Source organism: Glandiceps talaboti, chromosome 1, assembly GCF_964340395.1.
Source record: "Glandiceps talaboti chromosome 1, keGlaTala1.1, whole genome shotgun sequence".
Classification (NCBI taxonomy): Eukaryota; Metazoa; Hemichordata; class Enteropneusta; family Spengelidae; genus Glandiceps; species Glandiceps talaboti.
The window spans coordinates 13,098,648-13,118,667 of record NC_135549.1 but is presented as its reverse complement, the minus strand read 5'-3'; the positions used below and the strand labels follow the sequence as shown (position 1 = coordinate 13,118,667).

At 34.6% G+C, this 20,020-nt stretch overlaps 1 protein-coding gene across 3 annotated transcripts in view; it reads left to right on the top strand.

Annotated features, from left to right (window-relative positions):
- LOC144436809 (cyclin-dependent kinase 17-like) overlaps positions 1 to 20,020 on the top strand; it is a 78,634-nt gene that overhangs the window by 53,575 nt on the left and 5,039 nt on the right. For all 3 annotated transcript variants that reach the window (XM_078125846.1, XM_078125703.1, XM_078125775.1), the window contains 6 exons: positions 3,315 to 3,445; positions 7,905 to 8,033; positions 11,709 to 11,880; positions 14,953 to 15,047; positions 15,981 to 16,043; positions 17,825 to 17,948. In XM_078125846.1, coding sequence (XP_077981972.1) covers positions 3,315 to 3,445; positions 7,905 to 8,033; positions 11,709 to 11,880; positions 14,953 to 15,047; positions 15,981 to 16,043; positions 17,825 to 17,948 — 714 coding nt within the window. The remainder of the gene's footprint in view (positions 1 to 3,314; positions 3,446 to 7,904; positions 8,034 to 11,708; positions 11,881 to 14,952; positions 15,048 to 15,980; positions 16,044 to 17,824; positions 17,949 to 20,020) is intronic.

Here is a 20,020-nt window from a genome sequence, read left to right as displayed (position 1 = left end):
TGATTGGGAGGAGATGCTAGAAATATTGCATTTGAATAATTTTTACATCACCCAACCCTACATCCTCTTTTATTTCTATCCACCTTTTGATGTAGTTTTCACTTTGAGGTTTGTTTTTAGAGGTAACATCTATACTGGTATGGTTCTAATGCATCTGTTTTTCACTTGTAGTTGTGCATGTGTAGTAACAGTGCCATCAACATTAATTATGCAATTATGCATAGACAGACTATATATGGAATACTGTAATATAATTTTTGCAAACTTGATACCATATATGGAATGCTTTGGTGTAATTTATGCATACTTGAATACCATATATGGTAAATCATGCTATAATTGATACATCTTACTATTAAAAATACATTGATTTTGCATATTTAATACCGCATACTAATTTTGTATACACTTGAATTGTTCATTTTCCATTTTGTCATTCTGTTTGTTCCGTAAAAATAAAGTGTAATTGAATAAACTAAATTGTATTTTTGCAATTAAGTAAATGAAAATTGCAGAAGAGGTATAAATACATGTATAAGTTTTACATGATTACAATGTATTCCATGATATTTTGCTGTCTATGTACAAGTGTAGGTGTAATTGGGAAGGGATATTGACTTGCATCTCACACTCACACTCACAGTCACAAACTATGATTTGTAGAATCAAGTTACACGTTCATAATAGATATCATATATTTAATACCAATAGTTTGATTGTTGGGGGATATCTTGTAGGAAAATACTCCAGGGAAGATTTTCCTACAAAATATGATATGCCTTGATTGACATGCTACTAATATTTTGCACCCTCAGTAAATTTTTTTTCAGTTTGTGCCTGCTTGTTAGCTGACTCTCTGTCTCTGTTCATATGTTGTCAGACTGGCTTGTCATTCATCTGTCTATCTCTTGGTGTGTCTGTCTGTCTGTCTGTCTGTCTGTCTGTCTGTCTGTCTGTCTGTCTGTCTGTCTGTCTGTCTGTCTGTCTGTCTGTCTGTCTGTCTGTCTGTCTGTCTTTGTGTAGCCCTGTCTCTCTGTCTGTCTGTCTGTCTGTCTGTCTGTCTGTCTGTCTGTCTGTCTGTCTGTCTGTGTGTCTGTGTCTGCCTGTCTGTTTCTGTCTGTCTCTCTGTATGTACCTGTGTCTGTCTGTCTGTCTGTCTGTGTGAGTGTTTTTGTCTGTCTGTCAATATATGTGACTCTATAGAGTCTGTTTATTTACCTTTTTTTTCTGCCAGTGGCTGGCTGTCTATGAAATGGGCTGTTTATTTCTTTTCACATCTGTGTTATGTTAACACGTCAATTGTCTTCTATTCTGTCAGTTATTTCAATACATGACATACTGTGTTGTTCTAGATATATCTATTCTTGCTGGATGTGTGATAAATTCTTCTCTGTTCTTAAGTCTTCTTTGCCATATTATGTTTATGTCATGCCTTATCCACCCTTCCACTTTCTCTTTTCTATTACTTTATGTAACCTACATATTTTATTTGACTCTCATCACACTATACCTTTCTGCTGTTTTGGTTGTGACTCAATTTCTTGCATTGCTCAATTTGATTTACAATGTGTTTTCTAGAAATAAAACAAAAACAAAACAAAATATGATTTCAGTTGAGAGCAGAACCACCACTACATGTACATTGTACATCCTAAAACACACCACAAACCACCTTCACAATTATACAACTTTAATGTGATGCTCTGAATGCAAGATGGTAAACTGGGTATGACCAAGTTAATATTTTAAATAACAAATGTCGCCTTAATGAAATATATGAATCTGGGACAAAAATAACTTAAATAAATGAAATGCATTTTGAATGAATGGTTCATGCATACATGCATATATTATTGATAAAATTTTGACAAGGCCAGATATTAAAACAGTATACTCGGGAACTGTTCAAAAAATGAGATGAGACCTGCTAATATGTTGTGATCTTAGTTTTCCAATGGCTTGAGTTTCCTTTTTCATGGCAAGTACAGAAGACATATAGTAATATAATATAAATAGAACATGATTCACGACAAAACAAAATTGCCACCATTTATGATGTAATGACATTGGTGATATATACAATTGCTGTTTTTACAGGTTTTAATATGTTTCATCAGTATTATATAGATTTAGTCATACTGGTTTACCAGCTTTCAGAGCAACATATCATTGACATTAAGATTAGTTTACTTTGTATGTGTGTTTCAGGTAATGAGCAAAGAACTCTCATTCAAGTAATTCTGTCTTTGTCTTCATTGTACCTTGTATAGATGAAACTCAGACTTTCTTGCCACCCACACTGGCTTTGTTTAATTGTCCGACCCAACAGTTACCCCTAGTATGGTTGATTTCTCATCGGTGATATAGTAAAGACAAACCACTCAATTGGATGATCATCTGATCTGAACTGGAGAAGCCAGCTCTGTTCACCACCATTTCAAATGAGGGAGCACCATACTAGGGGAGGGAGGGGGGGGGGGGGGGGGGGGGCTGGACTAGCTGACCTGTGAGGTCAAAGTAAATGCAAAAACAGACAACCTTTGATAGCAAAGCTAGTGAGGGCTATGAGAGAGGCTTAAATTCAATAAGTTCATTTTCCAATGAACATTTATATATAATGGGGAGTTGGTGGTGGACTAGACTAGAATCCAGGCAAATGGGAATAAAGAATTCAAAACCCTCATTCGCATGGATTCCAAGCTAGTGGTGGACATAATCAGCGTATGCAGAACTATAGTTGAGCAGTACATTTCACTACCATGCAACTTGCAAGTAACACTGCCGATGTAATGACAGTGGACATGTCTGATTTCATATTGGTTGACTGTATTCTATACTGTGCTAGCACTACCATAAGTATTAGATTGACCATAATCAGCCAATCAAACATGACCAATAATGGCAGCATTAAAAGTGTTGTTTGGAAGTTAAGTGTACTGTTTAATGATAATTCTGTGTTGAGTTTAGTAATACTGTAGTAGGGAGTTCTTAGTCTAGATGCTACACATGGTATTGAATTATCTCTTCACCCTGTAAATAGAGATGTTGAGATCAATGCATGGATAGTACTAGACTAGGAGGTCTTCACACTCCCTTATTTTAGTCAACAGAAATAACCTGTTGAACAAATCATGACATTCATGTAGAGGTCATAGTGTGGTGTAGATTTAAATATAGTTAATTTTATTTTATTTTATATATTTGTCTTGGGATGATAAGGTTTGTTCGGACATCATAGAATAATTGCATGCATAATTGATATAATTGTTATATCTGTGACAGTGATCAGACAACCTATATTTCTTGCTTTACAGGTATTGTCCATGAAAATCCTAGGATAGGATCTGATGGAGAAAGTGACCAAGCTTCAGGTACATCAGATGAAGTTTATTCACCTGTCAAAATCCGACATAAAAATAGAAGATTACAAAGAAGACTCAGTGAGGTAAGTGATGGTAGTGGTACATGACTGTATGTGTCCCTGCCCCTCATACATCCCCCCTCATTGTTGACCCTCCTGCTGTGATTGGGAATTTATAATAGAGAACTCCCTCAGTTTTGTTATTCTTAGTTGTTAAGAACTGAACATTCCAAATTGTAACAGCGTTCATAGCAACCACACCCATAGTAGGTACTTAAATTAAAACTTTGATATTAGTGGACTGAAACATGTATGAGTAACTAAACAATGAACATTCAGAATTGGTGACAAAATGCATAGCAACCACACTCCCAGCAGGCACAAAGTGTAGATTAAAAGTTGTAAATATAGGTAAAATTATGATAAGATTCATAGCAACCAAAACCACATCCATAGCAACTGTAGGCTGAAAACTGTCTGATAATTATAGCAATGCCGAGTTGTTCTCCTATTATACTCATTATTTAATCCAACATTACACACAAAACAAAAACCAAACAGAGCGCCCTCAAGGTTTGGAACTCGAATTGCCATAGCTAGTAATGACATAATAATATTACTTAAAATCTTCACAAATATCTAGCCCTAGCATCAGATCTCCACCAAAGTTGAAGTAATTAGTCCTTGTCTTGTAGGTAATCTTTCCACAAAGTTTCATTTAAATCTACCTGTAATATTGTGAGATTTCCTTACAACAATCAGACAGATAAATAAATAGAACTGAAAATATATCCTCCACCCAACCTTGTTGGTAAAGGTAATAACTTCAGCATAAAGGGTTACACACCAATCAACATAACTTCTGTTGTATAAAATTTTATTAGTGTAGACAATACTGACATCTTTAGCTCTAATATATAGAAACCCTGTCACCATTACATGTAATTTGTAGTCATTCATTCATTCCTTCAGCACAGGAACACTGGTATTCAAATTAAATCTGCTTTTAATGACTATTTCTACTGATCTCATCTCTCATAAAAATAGAAATACTGCCTAATTACTTTGAGATGCAGTGTATATAAAGCCTTACTACTCGTCAAGACAGCACTACTAGTCAAGACAGCGTGTCCTATTAATTTATATTTAGGGGCAAACCATTTGATGTTGGGGGGGGGGGGGGTGGAGGAAGTGGGTATGGCAGCAAATTTTTTCCCCCATCACTGTGACATCAATTTTTAGCACAACTGAACTTGTTCAGTAGTGCTATAGGGATCGCCCGGCGTCTGTCTGTCTGTGTGTGTGTGTGTGTGGATGTGTGTGTGTGTGTGTGTGTGTAAACAACTTAAAGTCAAAAACCGCTGAACCGATTGCCACGATATTTGGTGGGTCCATTACTTTGGGTGTCTAGTTGGGAAATTGTTCAAATCAAAATGATCGCATCACAGGTGTGTGATTTGGGTCAAAAAATGTGATTTTTGGTCAAAAAACTTAAACTCAGAAACTACTTGGCAGATTGGTGCGAAATTTGGTGGGAACATTCTTAAGGGGATGTAAAGTAAGATTTGTTCATGACGGGATGATTCCATCAGTGATATGCAAATTAGGGCTAAAAATGTGTCTTTTTGGTTAAAAATCTATAATTCTAAAACTACTGAGCAGATTGGGCTGAAATTTAATGGGAATGTATCTAGGGATGTATGGACGAAGAAATATTAAGCATACCATGATTCCATGAGTGATGTGCAAATTAGGTGTAAAAATGTTCATTTTTGGTCAAAAACTTATATCTCAAAAAGTACTTGGTCAATTAGTCTGAAACTTGGCGAGATGTTTCTGAAACTGTTATTCTGCAGATTTTCTTAAAAACATTTTGACAAAATTGGCCCTAGCGACCATGACCACGCCCTTTAGCAACAACCAAATGGCAGTATATTTTGGTCAAATAACAACATCATCTGGTAAGCAAGTGAGTAAACATTCAAAAAATGTATGCAAATACCCTAGCAACCATGACCACGCCCATAGCAACAGCCAAACGGTGGTGTATTTCACAAAGATAACAACAGGGTTTAATAGATAATTGAATAAACATCCAAAAAATGTATGTAAATTTGCATCAAGACCATGCCCATAACAACAGCCAAATAATCACGTATATTGCAAAGATAACAACAGGAATAGAAAGACAGATGAATAAACATTCAAAAAATGTATGCAAATACCCTAGTAACCATGACCATGCCCATAGCAACAGCCAAACGGTGGTGTATTTCACAAAGATAACAACAGGGTTTAATAGACAATTGAATAAACATACAAAAAATGTATGTACATTTTCCTAGCAACAAGACCACGCCCATAGCAACAGCCAAATGATCACGTATATTGCAAAGACAATATCAGGAATTCATACACAAGTGAACAAAAACATACACAAATGTATGCAAATATATCTAACAACATGACCACGCCCATAGCAACAGCCAAATGATAGCATTTATCGTAAAGATAGCAACATGGTTGGATAGGCAACTGGATAGTTATTCAGCAAATAAACACCTATTGTTAGCATAGACTAGCATATGGATAAACATTTTTAAAAACCAGTTGTGCTACAATGCCATTGGCGGTATTTTTTTTTCTATTGTCAGTCCTGCATCAAATTATTTTTTCTATATGCAGAAGCAATGCAGCAAATTTTTCTTCTTCTTGGCTATCAATTTTGTAATGTGCAGTTCATAACTATACCTACATGTCACTGGTTCACAACTAACTTGCTCTGTGAAAGTAGCAATAAGTAGCAGTTTACAATAAATGCTTCTGCTATATTTTTTTATGTACAAGAGATAGCTGGTAAAAAATCCACGAGAAGCTGACTGATCTGAGTTGCTTTCCTTTAACTTAAGACGTCATAATAGTACCAGGAGCTGGAAGAAAATATCTTGCATGTGTAGTGATTTCAGCACATCGCAACAATTTTTTTTTTTACTTTTGTCTCTGTTGGAACATTTTTTTTCTCTCAAGCCATTACGGGATCACATTATTTTTTTTCTCCCTCACTGGCCAACAAATCCCCCCCCCCATCCCCCCCCCCAATCCTCCCCCCCTCCAGAAATCAACTGGTTCTCTCCTTATATGTGTTATGTCTGTAAGCTATATTAATAATCCAGAGCCAGACAGACAGTTACCTAATATGTCCCTGCAGTCAGGATGTTATGACATACAACTCAATAGGCTGCTTCAGATTACATGTAAATTCATATTCTCCTGGTATACATTTCTGACAGTCTGTTTTGACATATAGATATGCAGTCGTGAATACCCTTAATTTTTGAATATTCATGACCCCCTGCCCTCCTTGTGTGCCATCAAATTCAATCAAAAAGTTTGATTACAATAAAAGAATAATGTTTTCCCCAGAAATCTTTCATCCCCACATTTGTCCTTGTCCTAAAAGACATGAATGTAAAAGGTTACGTTATACAGGAAGGGTTGTTGGAATCAAAGGGAAACAGCAGTATAGAGAATAGCTGTATATGAGAGATAATTCTAGTGTAAACTTTCCCTGTAAGGGAAGTGTAACATTTGATATCAGTGCGTAGTGTTGATGCAGCTGTTAATGACATTCAAATGATGGTATAAATGACAAAGAACATTTCTTGCCTGAGTAGTTTCCACTATCCTGACACTGTCATCATGGGCTTGTAGAGGCACTTTGGAAGATTACTAAATTTAGGCAAGGATTTTTGGCGACTTGTCACCACCCTCGGTATACATTAGTATGGTAAGGTGTTGTGGTTCATACATTGCCTGTAGATATGATATGATAGATTTTTTGGGTGATAAATCATTGCTGTAATTGTTTTGAGTGCTATTGTGGAATTTCAATTCCAACAGCAGTGACATGAAATGTTTTGGTGAAATGCTGTTTCCACACCCAACACCATTTATTGTTTTATCCACATTCTAAATGTACAGCCTTCTATACTTATTACTATCACTAAGACTTACTCTCAGTCTTACTGCCTTAGTCAGAATTGTTATTATTCTTAATACAGTAACTTACTTAAATAAAACAATTTAATACTTGTATAACTATACACAATCCTCTTTTTATTATGTATGTACATAGTAATTAGTTTCATAACTACTTGGCTTATTTGTAGACATTCATCTATAGTGTGTTATACCGGTAGATGATGATTTGTTTGTATTATGTGGGCTTTTTCCTTTTTAAGTAATTTTGTAGTTTATATATATATATATATATATATATATACCAGTATATGTACACATATACATATATACATTATATTATATATGTACTAAATATCAAAATATATGGAGGCATGATATATATATATATAGTCATATAGTCATAGTCTGAGTCATAGTTACCAAAATTATCTAGTGATAACAAAAAATCACATCCAAGTACTATATGAACAGGAAAATTTATCCCTTCAATTCCCCAGTAAAAGTAAGTTCTTCATTCCTTCTTTCCAATCTACCACACTGATAATTTTGTTCTATTTTTCAGGACATTAACAAAAGGCTGTCATTGCCAGCTGATATCCGTCTTCCAGAGAGTTTCATCCAACAGTACAATAATAGTCTTAGTCCTCCGTTTAATCAACCCTTGAGTAGGAGACTAAGAAGAGCATCTCTGGTAAGTTTACAATGTCTACCCTCTTCATTATTGTCAGCCTGTCTACTTGCTGGATCTGTGACTCTGTTGTACTCATTCACTGCAGTGGACAAGTGTAGTGGCGTCACAGATCTAACAATGGAAACTGTTATATATTGAGATACTTGCGTGGGTATTTAGGTTTTTACGTACTCAAAATCTCTTGCCATCTGGTTTCAAACAGACTACCGTACATGTGCATTTGGAAGTTGTCATTTCAAAATTGAATTTTTAAAAAATGTTTTGTGAAATGTTAACAATAATTTGCTTATCCCTCCAAGGAATATAGATAATATCTTCAAACTGATCTTTGATTTAAAGAGATGTTGGATCATTTTTTGCCAAAATGTGCTGTCATATTTTGAAAAATTATATTTGAGTTTTGGTTAGCCAAGATAGTGGACACCATATATCAAACTACCTATTTTGATATCAAAACTGCCACCATATGGTGTAAACACTGACATTCCATAAACCAACTGGCTGTGTATTGTCACCAGACACATAGTGTATCCCTCCAGGCAGTACTAGACTGTACCCAGATTAGAATTTAAGTAGATCGTGGTAACTACCACATATGGCCAGCTGTGAATATATGAAATCTTTAGTGGCATCAAAAGTAGCAAATGCTAGAAGATTTCTATATCCTTTTTGATCAGAATAGCAGTATAGAGCTTGTTAAAGTGTTATTATTGAACAAAATCACAAAGCAGAAAGAAATTGCTTTGAAAGCTTGAATGTCAAGATATTGATCTATTAATGTCACTCGGAGGAAAGTCTTGTCATAAAACAAAATGCAGTTCAGATCAAAACATAATTATTAAGATGTTATTGATGATATAAGAATTACACATAGCAATTACTATATTCTTGGTAAGCATATATGTCAAATGTTACACATACTGGATTATCCAAACAGATAATTAGCTATCTTGTCCAGGATTTTTCTCTGTGAAAGGAAATATAAATGACATATTGTAGACATACAAATTGTATATATGTATTGTAGACATACAAATTGTATATATGTATTGTAGACATACAAATTGTAGATATGTATTTTAGACATACACATTGTAGATATGTATTGTGGACATGTATTGTAGACATACAAATTGTAAATATGTATTGTGGACATACAAATTGTAAATATGTATTGTAGACATACAAATTGTAAATATGTATTGTGGACATACAAATTGTAAATATGTATTGTAGACATACAAATTGTAAATATGTATTGTGGACATGTATTGTAGATATACAAATTGTAAATATGTATTGTGGACATACAAATTGTAAATATGTATTGTGGACATGCAAATTGTAAATATGTATTGTGGACATGTATTGTAGACATACAAATTGTAAATATGTATTGTGGACATACAAATTGTAAATATGTATTGTGGACATACAAATTGTAAATATGTATTGTGGACATGTATTGTAGACATACAAATTGTAAATATGTATTGTAGACATACAAATTGTAGATATGTATTGTGGACATGTATTGTGGACATACACATTGTAAATATGTATTGTGGACATACACATTGTAGATATGTATTGTGGACATACAAATTGTAAATATGTATTGTGGACATACAAATTGTAGATATGTATTGTGGACATGTATTGTGGACATTCACATTGTAAATATGTATTGTGGACATACACATTGTAGATATGTATTGTGGACATGTATTGTGGACATTCACATTGTAAATATGTATTGTGGACATACAAATTGTAGATATGTATTGTGGACATGTATTGTGGACATTCACATTGTAAATATGTATTGTGGACATACAAATTGTAGATATGTATTGTGGACATGTATTGTGGACATTCACATTGTAAATATGTATTGTGGACATACACATTGTAGACATTTGCATTGTAGATATGTATTGTAGACATTCACATTGTAGATATGTACTGTAGACATACAAATTGTAGATATGTATTGTAGACATTCACATTGTAGACATGTATTGTAGACATTCACATTGTAGACATGTATTGTAGACATTCACATCCTAAATATGTATTGTGGACATACACATTGTAGATACCGGTATGTATTGTAGATATACACATTGTAGACATGTATTGTAGACGATATGTACATGTATTGTAGACATACGCATTGTCGACATGTTTTGTACTAATTTGTAGACATTCACAGTGCGTGAAATATATAGTTGAAATATTTTCTCAGAATTATTGCTTTGTAGTGTTGTATCAACAGATGACATACAAATCCCTCCAGCTTGTCAAAATTGTACAGACAATTAAAGAAGAAAATAAAAAAATGTTTATTGGGATGAGGAAACATTCCATAGACATGCCTATAGCAGCTTACATTCCTAAAGTACTGAAGTAGATTATATCAGTATGCCACTACACACATTCCAACTTGATTGAAGTAGAAATCTTTGTCAAAAAAGATATTTGAACATGTATAGTGTGGATTTTGGTAGAATAGTGAAGTCTTGTAGAGAGTGCTGATGTGATGTTATGTGATGTCCTCGGAAGAGTCTTCATTATCAGAAAGCAGATACAACTGTGTTTTAATTATTGCAATCATAAACAATACAAGGGCCGTATGAAAGAACTCTTATATATCAATCTGTGCATGTATAGGCTTGTAAAAGCAGAAGTTACCTCAGTAACCATAAGTTCAATGTAATTGTCTTCTAACAATCAGAAAAAAACCTCCAAAAGAATATTCCCTTTAATTCCTGTCAAGACTGAAAAAAAAGTTGAGATGACATCTCAGTATGCAGTATGACTGTCGTGACCTTTGACCCAATTCTGAGTGATGAGCACCTCACCTGTATCTGATCTAGCTCAAAGGGCATGCACTTTTGTAAAGCAATCTCCACAAGGAAAGGATGAAGAGTTATGACTAAACCATGTCATAGCTTGACGTATAACTACTATTCATTGTAAAAGGAGAAAACACAGCCTTGTAGTTTGGCTGGCCTCATTTCCTCAGTGGAGTGTCAGAGATGAATGAACCGAATAGGAAATATAATACAGTCTATAAATTGACTACAGTTGCCATGACAATATGACATAAATTGAAATAATTGTATCACAATTAGTAACATTGCCGTAGTTGTTACACTGTAGAATGAGGAGAATCATGTCATGACTTTCTCCAGCTTAGTTGAAATCACATAAAAAAGTTCAAATGATGTTCATTAATCTAGAAAATTCCAGGTTCAATTAGGTATGTATGAGAAATGATGAAACCCGTTCTTAGATTTCATAAATACCTTTCTAACTAGACAATGTAGGAATAATTCATGTAATTTAGGAAGATTACTTGAAATTCAATCTAGACTGATATCAGTTCATGTGATACAGATGATTCTAATTGTCACTGAAAGTAGAGCAGGTCACAAGATCTGATATTATATATGTGTCATACTGGCCTTGAGGCCTTTGCAGTCTTCCTGTATACACTGTAATGTGTATGTATGGTGAATGTCAAATACATGGATCACATGAAAATTAGTTAACTACCTGTTACCAGTCAGTAGGAAGGAAATAATGTTTCGTTCTGAAAGCTTTTCAAAACTTTAGATAAATCTGTCTTTACTGAATGTATACATTTCTTCTTTTTTTTTTCTTTTCCAGTCTGAAATAGGTTTTGGCAAACTAGAAACGTACACCAAATTAGACAAATTAGGGGAAGGAACGTATGCAACAGTTTTCAAGGGAAAAAGTAAACTCACAGATAATCTTGTGGCACTGAAAGAAATCAGGTTGGAACATGAAGAGGGTGCTCCATGTACAGCAATAAGAGAAGGTGAGTCCTGGTAATCTGATGGATTAGTTGGGATTTAAAGATTAGATTATTAATGTGTAGGATTAAGATGAGTTATAAGGTCGTGTCCTGCCTGAAATGTATGGCATGCACTTGACTCAGAATTCTAGATTGGGGTCACATTGCCATGTCATTAGTACTTAGCAATAAGCCATTTTTCGTCTCGCGGCAAATCTCACGAGATCTCGCAGGAGCCATTGCATTCAAAGCAACCACTTGAGGGTGGTCAAGCTGAAAGTGTCAAATGCTTAGAACCACTATTGTTCCCAATATCATCGTACATGGCCATGGCAAAAGCTTGACCATGATCACGTTTGACAACCATTGTTGCTAGTTTGCAAATCTCACGAGATCTGCAATGAGATGTAAAATCCCTTATTCCATCAAGAATGCAATATCTATGTTTAAAATAAAAGAATACCTTGGTATTCACAGTACAATGCTTCACCATACTTCTCAACCTGCTGATCTCTGAATTTCCTTTTTGTGGAACAATAACTTTTACAGTTTATTGAAAATTGTACTAAATGTACTAAATGATCTCAGAATAAATCTTATTCCAAATACATGTACTTAAAGTGTAGAAGACTGTAATGTAAAGGCTGAGTGTATATTTATAAGTTGTAAAACAGAATTTTTTTTTCAAATTTATTTTATTTTAAACAACTGTAGGTGATTACAAACCTATCACATCTGATAATGGTAACAATACAGCCCATGGACAGTATACAAGATAACATCTTGTTTTTTGTATGTCAAAATAATAAACACGAGTTTTCTTGGCGACACTTGTTCATAATAATTGATATGGGGGAAATGGCAAATTTTGGTGTGTCACAAGAAATTTTGTCAGTGGCTTGTTAAAATGGGTTAGAGGACACACTGCTATCATGTGCATTGTCCAAATTCACATATTCTATCACAGTGACTTGACATCTGTTATAGTTTATGTTTGAGATTTTGAGAATTGTTAAGACTCCTTTTATTGTGATCCATTGTGTCCTATCCACCATTTCATGAATCCCTAGTATCCCATATATTCCTTTACTCATTCCATGGTTTAGTTACCCCATTCCCAAGGACCCATTTAATCATGGCAATCAGGCTCAAATAAACCATTAAAACTAATACAACAGTTCTAATGAAAAAAAATGTACTATGAATGGCCTATATTCCATCTACTCATTCTCTCTCAGAACCCAGGTGTTATATTTACATCGTATAAGTTCCCTTTTGATAGAAATTGCATATTAAAGATGAATGAATTTCTGAGTAAAATGTATTCCGTAGAGAGTTTACGATTGATAGTCTTCATTTGATGGTAGTGGTGGTGGTCATAATTGGGTGATTTTACTAAATGAGTTCCTCAGTCATCATGATTATTATTATTATTCATATTCTCATCTGTTTTGCCGTTGTCACTAGAGAGTTTGTTTTATAAAACTAGGGTAATCAGGTCATCTTTCTATTGATTAATGACACAAATATAACATACATATGGTATTTGTGTTTTCATTACAAGAGTTCGCTCAGAGTGTTGCTTTGTTGAGTGTTTTGTGATGTGATAGCCTAGAGTCAAATTTGCATTGGAATTTTGGCCCTTGCCTCTTTCCCACTATGCACCTAGCATAACCTAACTGTTGTGTATTTATATGCCTATGATCATTGAATATGGTAATCATGTTTACATCATACTGTACCACTCTCCTGGATGGTGATAATCATACAGTGATGCGATTCATGTGATCTCACAACAGGTAGATTTGAAAACCCAATAAGAATTTGCGCTGACTTTCTAGTCAAAGCTTCATAGTCGATTTTTTTCGGTTCCAAGATGCATTGCACGAGAGGACGTCGCTTATGTTGTTAGATTTAGTCTTGTTTTGTCTTTATTACATTTGAAATAACATTTTCATTAAAAAATGATGGTAAGACATGTTGACCTCTTTAATTGTGGGTGATTTTATAGAACAAAGACTGAACGCCATCGATGACAGAGTGGGACTTTATGGGTAAACCCAGGGTACCGTCATGTGACAACCATCCCCCTGAGTAGTGTGTGCAAACCCCTCCACGCGTACAGAATACATGGCATTGTATGGAGAGACACACAATGCATCTTGGAACCGGCAACAGGTCTATTAAAGTAAACAATGGTTAGGGTTATGTTAGGTGTAGGTGTGTGATGAGAGCAGGTGATAGCCCAAATCCTCACCTGACTTGACTGTAGGCTACTGATGTGATAAAGTGTGTGTGTGTGTGGGGGGGGGGGAGGGGGGTTAACAATAGTTAAGTTAATAAAGAAGTACAACAATATCACTCAGTATATTTCCCTTGTTACTTTAAATTATCACCTATTGATAATACAACTATGATAAATCATAGACAATGGACAATGACATACACATGTATTGAGAAAGTGAGAAACAAAGGGTACAGACAATGATGTAGAGCACTTTGAACTATAATGAAATAACTGACTGTACAATGCCACCATAGATTGGCCAATGCCATTCTGTTATGCATGCATCAATTTGGTGTTCCAATTTGACATCTATTTTCTCTCTAGATTTATTTCATTTAGCCAGTGGACTGGAAAACAATTGAATTCATAAATTCATAATTTATTGTATATAGATTATATACATTGTAGTAAATCTACCATGAAATGAGGTAAAAACAGTTTAACGAGTTAGATAAAAAGTAATTTGGAATCCATCTTCTTTGCATTGTCATTTCAAAGATCATTCTCACCGAGAAATTTAATTTGACACATTTACATGCATGGCATGAGATCAGATCTGAGTTTAGCAAGTGAATGAATTTTATCATTAGATGAGGTCAGAGGCTATCCATTAATTTGACATTCATGAGAATTTGGGTCAGAGTCATTCATTACATTTTTTTGTTCGTTTAGTCTCTTACATGTACTGTAATATGATGTTTTCACATAGCTTTAAGTCTGAGTCAAACACTAATTTGATGATTTCATGATGCTTGGTCAAAAGTTCACAGTAATTCACTAATTTAACATATGTCTTTTTTTTCCCACAGTCTCACTACTTAAAGATCTGAAGCATGCCAATATAGTAACCCTACACGATATTGTCCATACAGAAAAATCCTTAACGCTAGTCTTTGAATACTTGGTAAGTGGAATAGTTTTAGCAGTAAAAAACCTAACCCACAGACTTGACTATCTTGACTTGACATACTGGCTCGCTGGGATGGCATGGTCAGACAAGATAGCCAAGTCTGCAGTGGGCTACAGTAAACAATTCTCGAGTTTGAGATTTCTGAGGTACTGTGATGTAAACTCTTAACTGAATCAGGAAAGTGTACATTTATAAATAAAGTAGCGAGTTGTGTCTGTTCCACAATGCCAAAATTTACTGTATAATACTGACAAAAAACAGAAGAAATTCGGTCAAAATGGTGCTAAACTGTAAGCATACTCATCAATGCAAAATCTGGGACAGTGTTTAATTTTTATATTCAAATAAGAGAACAAGGAATGGATATCTACTGGTTACAGCACAATTCTAAATATTGTGGGTATACACTGTCAGTGTAATAGCATAGCCACAGATGGTAGACATATCTATTGGCTTTGGAAAGATGCCAAAGATAGAAATGATGCAAAGTATACTTGAAATTACAGATACTATTACAATTTGTACAAGGGATACTGTATATAGTACAGTCGTGCATTCCAAGTCATTAAACATAACTAAGGAATTCTGATGTCAAAGGTTAATAACCTACTGGTACAACTTTGTCATTGTATATATAGATGATATCGGTAGAGGTCATTCCAGGACACAGGTGTTCAGGAAGATAATGAAGCAATTATGGAGTAGGAACTGCACTTAGGCTGTTTTGTAAAATTTTGAGGGAAAATATGAATTTTTTGAAAAATTCATGAAGCAATTAATATTTTTGTGTTTGGACACTTCTTTTTTGTATTTTTCAGTTCAATTTTAATAGAATGAGATTATTCGAGATGTTCACGCTGTAAATTTATACAGTAGTTAGAAACAAATTGTCTTGGGGCTAATTTATTTATTTTTTTTTTTTTTCAGGAAAAAGACTTGAAGCAATATATGGATGATTGTGGAAATATTATGAGCATGAATAATGTAATGGTATGTAGGTTGAGTTGACTTTTAAAAATAAAACTGTCTGGCAAGCTGCCAGTATACATGAGCGCTCCCAGCTGGGAAGTCTGGTTCTAACAGCAGACGACATGTACAACTTCTGTAAAAAGGCTATCCTGATGTAAAAAGACCCTGTGCAACATAATGATGCAATATTTATGCTTGACATTTCCTTGATCTGAATGTGTGGGAGAATGAACAATTTTTGCTTTCAGATTCACTGTAGTCTACTAGTATGTGTAAATTTACTAAAACTACCAACATTTTTTTTCCAAATGTTAAAGGATTTTCAGTCAGGAGTTACTATTATTCTTTCTTTAGTAAAAATCAACTACAAATTATATTGAAATATTGACAAGATGACAAAAAATTCAGTTTACCAATTTCTGAAGAAAAAAGACAAACAGTGGGATACTGAAATATGAGATGAAAATCAAATGTTCTAAATTTGACTAAATCATAGAATACAGATAATGACCAAGATTTCTGAATTTCAAACATTATTTACGCTACTCCGCATTTTGGCGGCAAATGGCAAAGTACATGACAATCATCAGAAATGATTCTGTCATGTCCATTTTTATTTTTAGACCGAACTGTAAATATAAGTCGTTTGTAGTCACATGGTATACCGTGAATATTCAACTTTCACTCACTAGTCCTCAGGGTTGGTAGTCAAGTATTTGATTGATGTATTCATGTTGACTGTTAGTTTCCCACTTGTCAAACAGAATTAGACATGAACAATCACCACTACTGAATAAGAAGTAATAGATGTCGATCCCATTCCCTCAACTAAAGGTTTAGCTAACCTTTTCACTTGCCATTTAAAGGTTACAGTAGACATAGTCATGCAATGTTCATCAAATCCCAGTCAATATTTCTATCATCAAAATGACTGGCAATATTTCTATCATCAAAAATAACGACAGTGTTTCTATAATTAAAAAATAACAGGCTGCGGCAATATTTTTATCTCCAAAAATTATGGCAATATTTCTCTACCACCAAAAATAACAGGGTGATATTTTATCACCAAAAATGACAGCCAATATTTCCATCACAAAAAATGACAGTCTTAGGTTGTGCGTGATAATGTGCATCTGTAGAAACTGTAATATATGACAATTCTAAGTTATTAGTCCCCCCCCCCCTTCCCTGGGCTCCGTTCATCACATAAAAGTAAAGTATTTGAGGGGAGGGGAACTTGTGTCTTCTATCAAGAAGACTTGTTTATCATATCATGCATATTACTAATCAAGGCTTCAGTTTACTGAGATAGACACAAACTAAAACTATTGATGATAGATCATATTCAAGTTGTATCTCTTTGAATATTGATGTCAGAGCTGTTCAAGTACGGTTGATAATGACAACAACAAAAAATCATGATTATCCCATAACAAATCCAAAGAATAAGTTAATAAAAGAATCTTCATCCCCTCAATCCCTGGCATTTTTCCCTCTAACTCTGTCTGTATCTAACCCTCTCCACTTTCTCTCTCCCCACCCCCACCCCCACCCCATCCCTGCTAATCCATCCTCCTCACCATGTCTTTCTATTGATAGTAATTTCAATAAGGCTTAAAAAAAATAGACAGTAGTCTGTGAACAGGAAATGGAATTTATTGACCAGGTGTTGCAACCAAAGTCTTTTTTCCTGGAAAGTATTGAATTTTAAACACCCACAGTAATTGTGCATTCATGGTATGTATTAAATATTGAATCACACAGTATTGTTCACAGTTTCTGTTCCGTCTGTTTTACAGATCTTTTTGTTTCAATTATTACGAGGCTTGGCATACTGCCACAAAAGACGTGTGCTACACAGGGATCTCAAACCTCAGAATCTGCTTATAAATGAAAAAGGAGAACTTAAGTTAGCAGATTTCGGTAAGTAAAATCATTGCCAAGTTCAAGTCTAGACCTGTATGTGTATGGCATGCTGAGTACCAAAAAGAGATTCCTAGACAGTTTGTAAACAATACATATTGCCTATACTAATACTCTCTGTGTAGTGATGTTTTTCAGTTTGTTAGTTCATAGATTTCCCAGAGTGTCAATACTGGAATCACAGAATGTCTGAAATGAGAAATATGCAATACTCAATGTGGAATCCACACTGACGATGTTCAGATACAAAAGGACGTTGAAGTTATTTTTAGTTTAGAGTACTGTGATACCTAAGGCCACACAAAAAAAAGAATTGTTTCTGGTCAGGACATTTTGTCTTTTAAAATTGGTGTGACGGTACGATTTTTCCTTTTCTTTTTAAATTCTCAATAAAACAAACCTGTTACTCAGTCTACTATTTATGGCAGTTACTGTTCTTTTTATTTAGTACTTTAGAGCAGGTGTGTATGTAGGGCAGATGACATTTGTTTGTTCATGATTAGCTCTGCAGTTGTCTTCACTGAAGTAGGGAGGGTTATTCTTGTGTTTTTCCCCGGATCTGCAGACTGCATAGGCTGAACAAAAAAAAAAGACTGGCGCGAGGGTATTTAAGTGGTACGTGCAGTGACCAGAATTTTTTTTTTTCTCGTTTGGCCTAATGTGGGTGTGATTGTGTGTGTTGTGACAAGTATGAGATTTGAATGTTGATGGTGTAAATATCACCTCTCATAATTCTGATAGATTCTGAAGTAAAACAACAGGAAACAAAGTTTTTTTTAATAGAAATGATCAGCTGTTTAATATGAATAAAGAAATACTAATGAATAGACAGGAAGCAGTATTTTTTGTAGCAGTAACAACCTTCATTCCAGAAAACAAATAACAAAATACCCTGGGACAAACATATTGACCATATAACATCCAAAGCAACCAATACACTCAGTATTCTGTATCGTAATATCAACATCAACAACCCCAAAATAAAGGAACTGGCATATGTCGCACTTGTTCGACCACTATTAGAATATTGTCAGACAGTGTAGGACCCATATACAGCCAACTTAACAAAGAAAATTGAGATGGTCCAAAGACGTGCAGCACAGTTTACACTTCAACGGTATAGAAACTCTTCAAGTGTTGGTCAAATGCTTTCTGAACTAAGGTGGAAAACACTAGATGAAAGACGTCGTATCGCCAGTCTTATGATGTTCCATAAGATTCATAATCACCTTGTCGACATTGATATACCATTTCAACGAAAACAACGTGTACATCCCTCACGTCCAGAGAACACACTAGCCTATCACATATAATCTTCGAAATACGATTATCACTTGTATTCTTTCTATCCACGCACGTGCAGAGTCTGGAATCAACTCCCTAAAGATTATGTACACAAAACAACTCCTGATGCATTTAAAAATGTCATGAATGCCACTAAAGTTTAGCTGTGTTTATGTATTTGTATTTATTGTTCATCTAATTGCACACGCCAGGCATACATCACATTTCCAGGGTCTGGAGATTTCCATTTCTGAGCCTTCATTTATGAAGTTGATCCTTATAATGGAAGAAGAAGAAGAAATAAATATTTAGTGAAGTCAAATTTAGTAGCATAGATTTTTGTTTTACTGAGCTTCCCCCTATTTCTAAATTCTACCTTGGTTCTCAAATTTCACTGACCAAAGTTAATTGAAGTATTAGCCGCTATATAAAAAAAGTGAAGGAAACAACAGATTTAATTGCAATATTGACCTTGATTACATTGATAGAAATAATCAATACACAAGCCACAACATCCTTTAATACCTTCATCATATCTGTAAAACCATTGTAGTAAACCATGGTTGTTGTCTCTTGACCATGGGTTCCAATTACGTACAAATAACATATTGCCTGTTCAGGTTGACAAGCTTTGTTAAACTGTGTTTACTGGCTTTATCGCTATAGGCAGTCTGATCTGAACTGGCAAAACATTACTCGTAAGTAATTAGAAATCTTGGTCGTGATACAAGAGCCAATTATTATTAGATCTGTATTGTATGTGTCAGTGAATTACACTGTATGTCCCA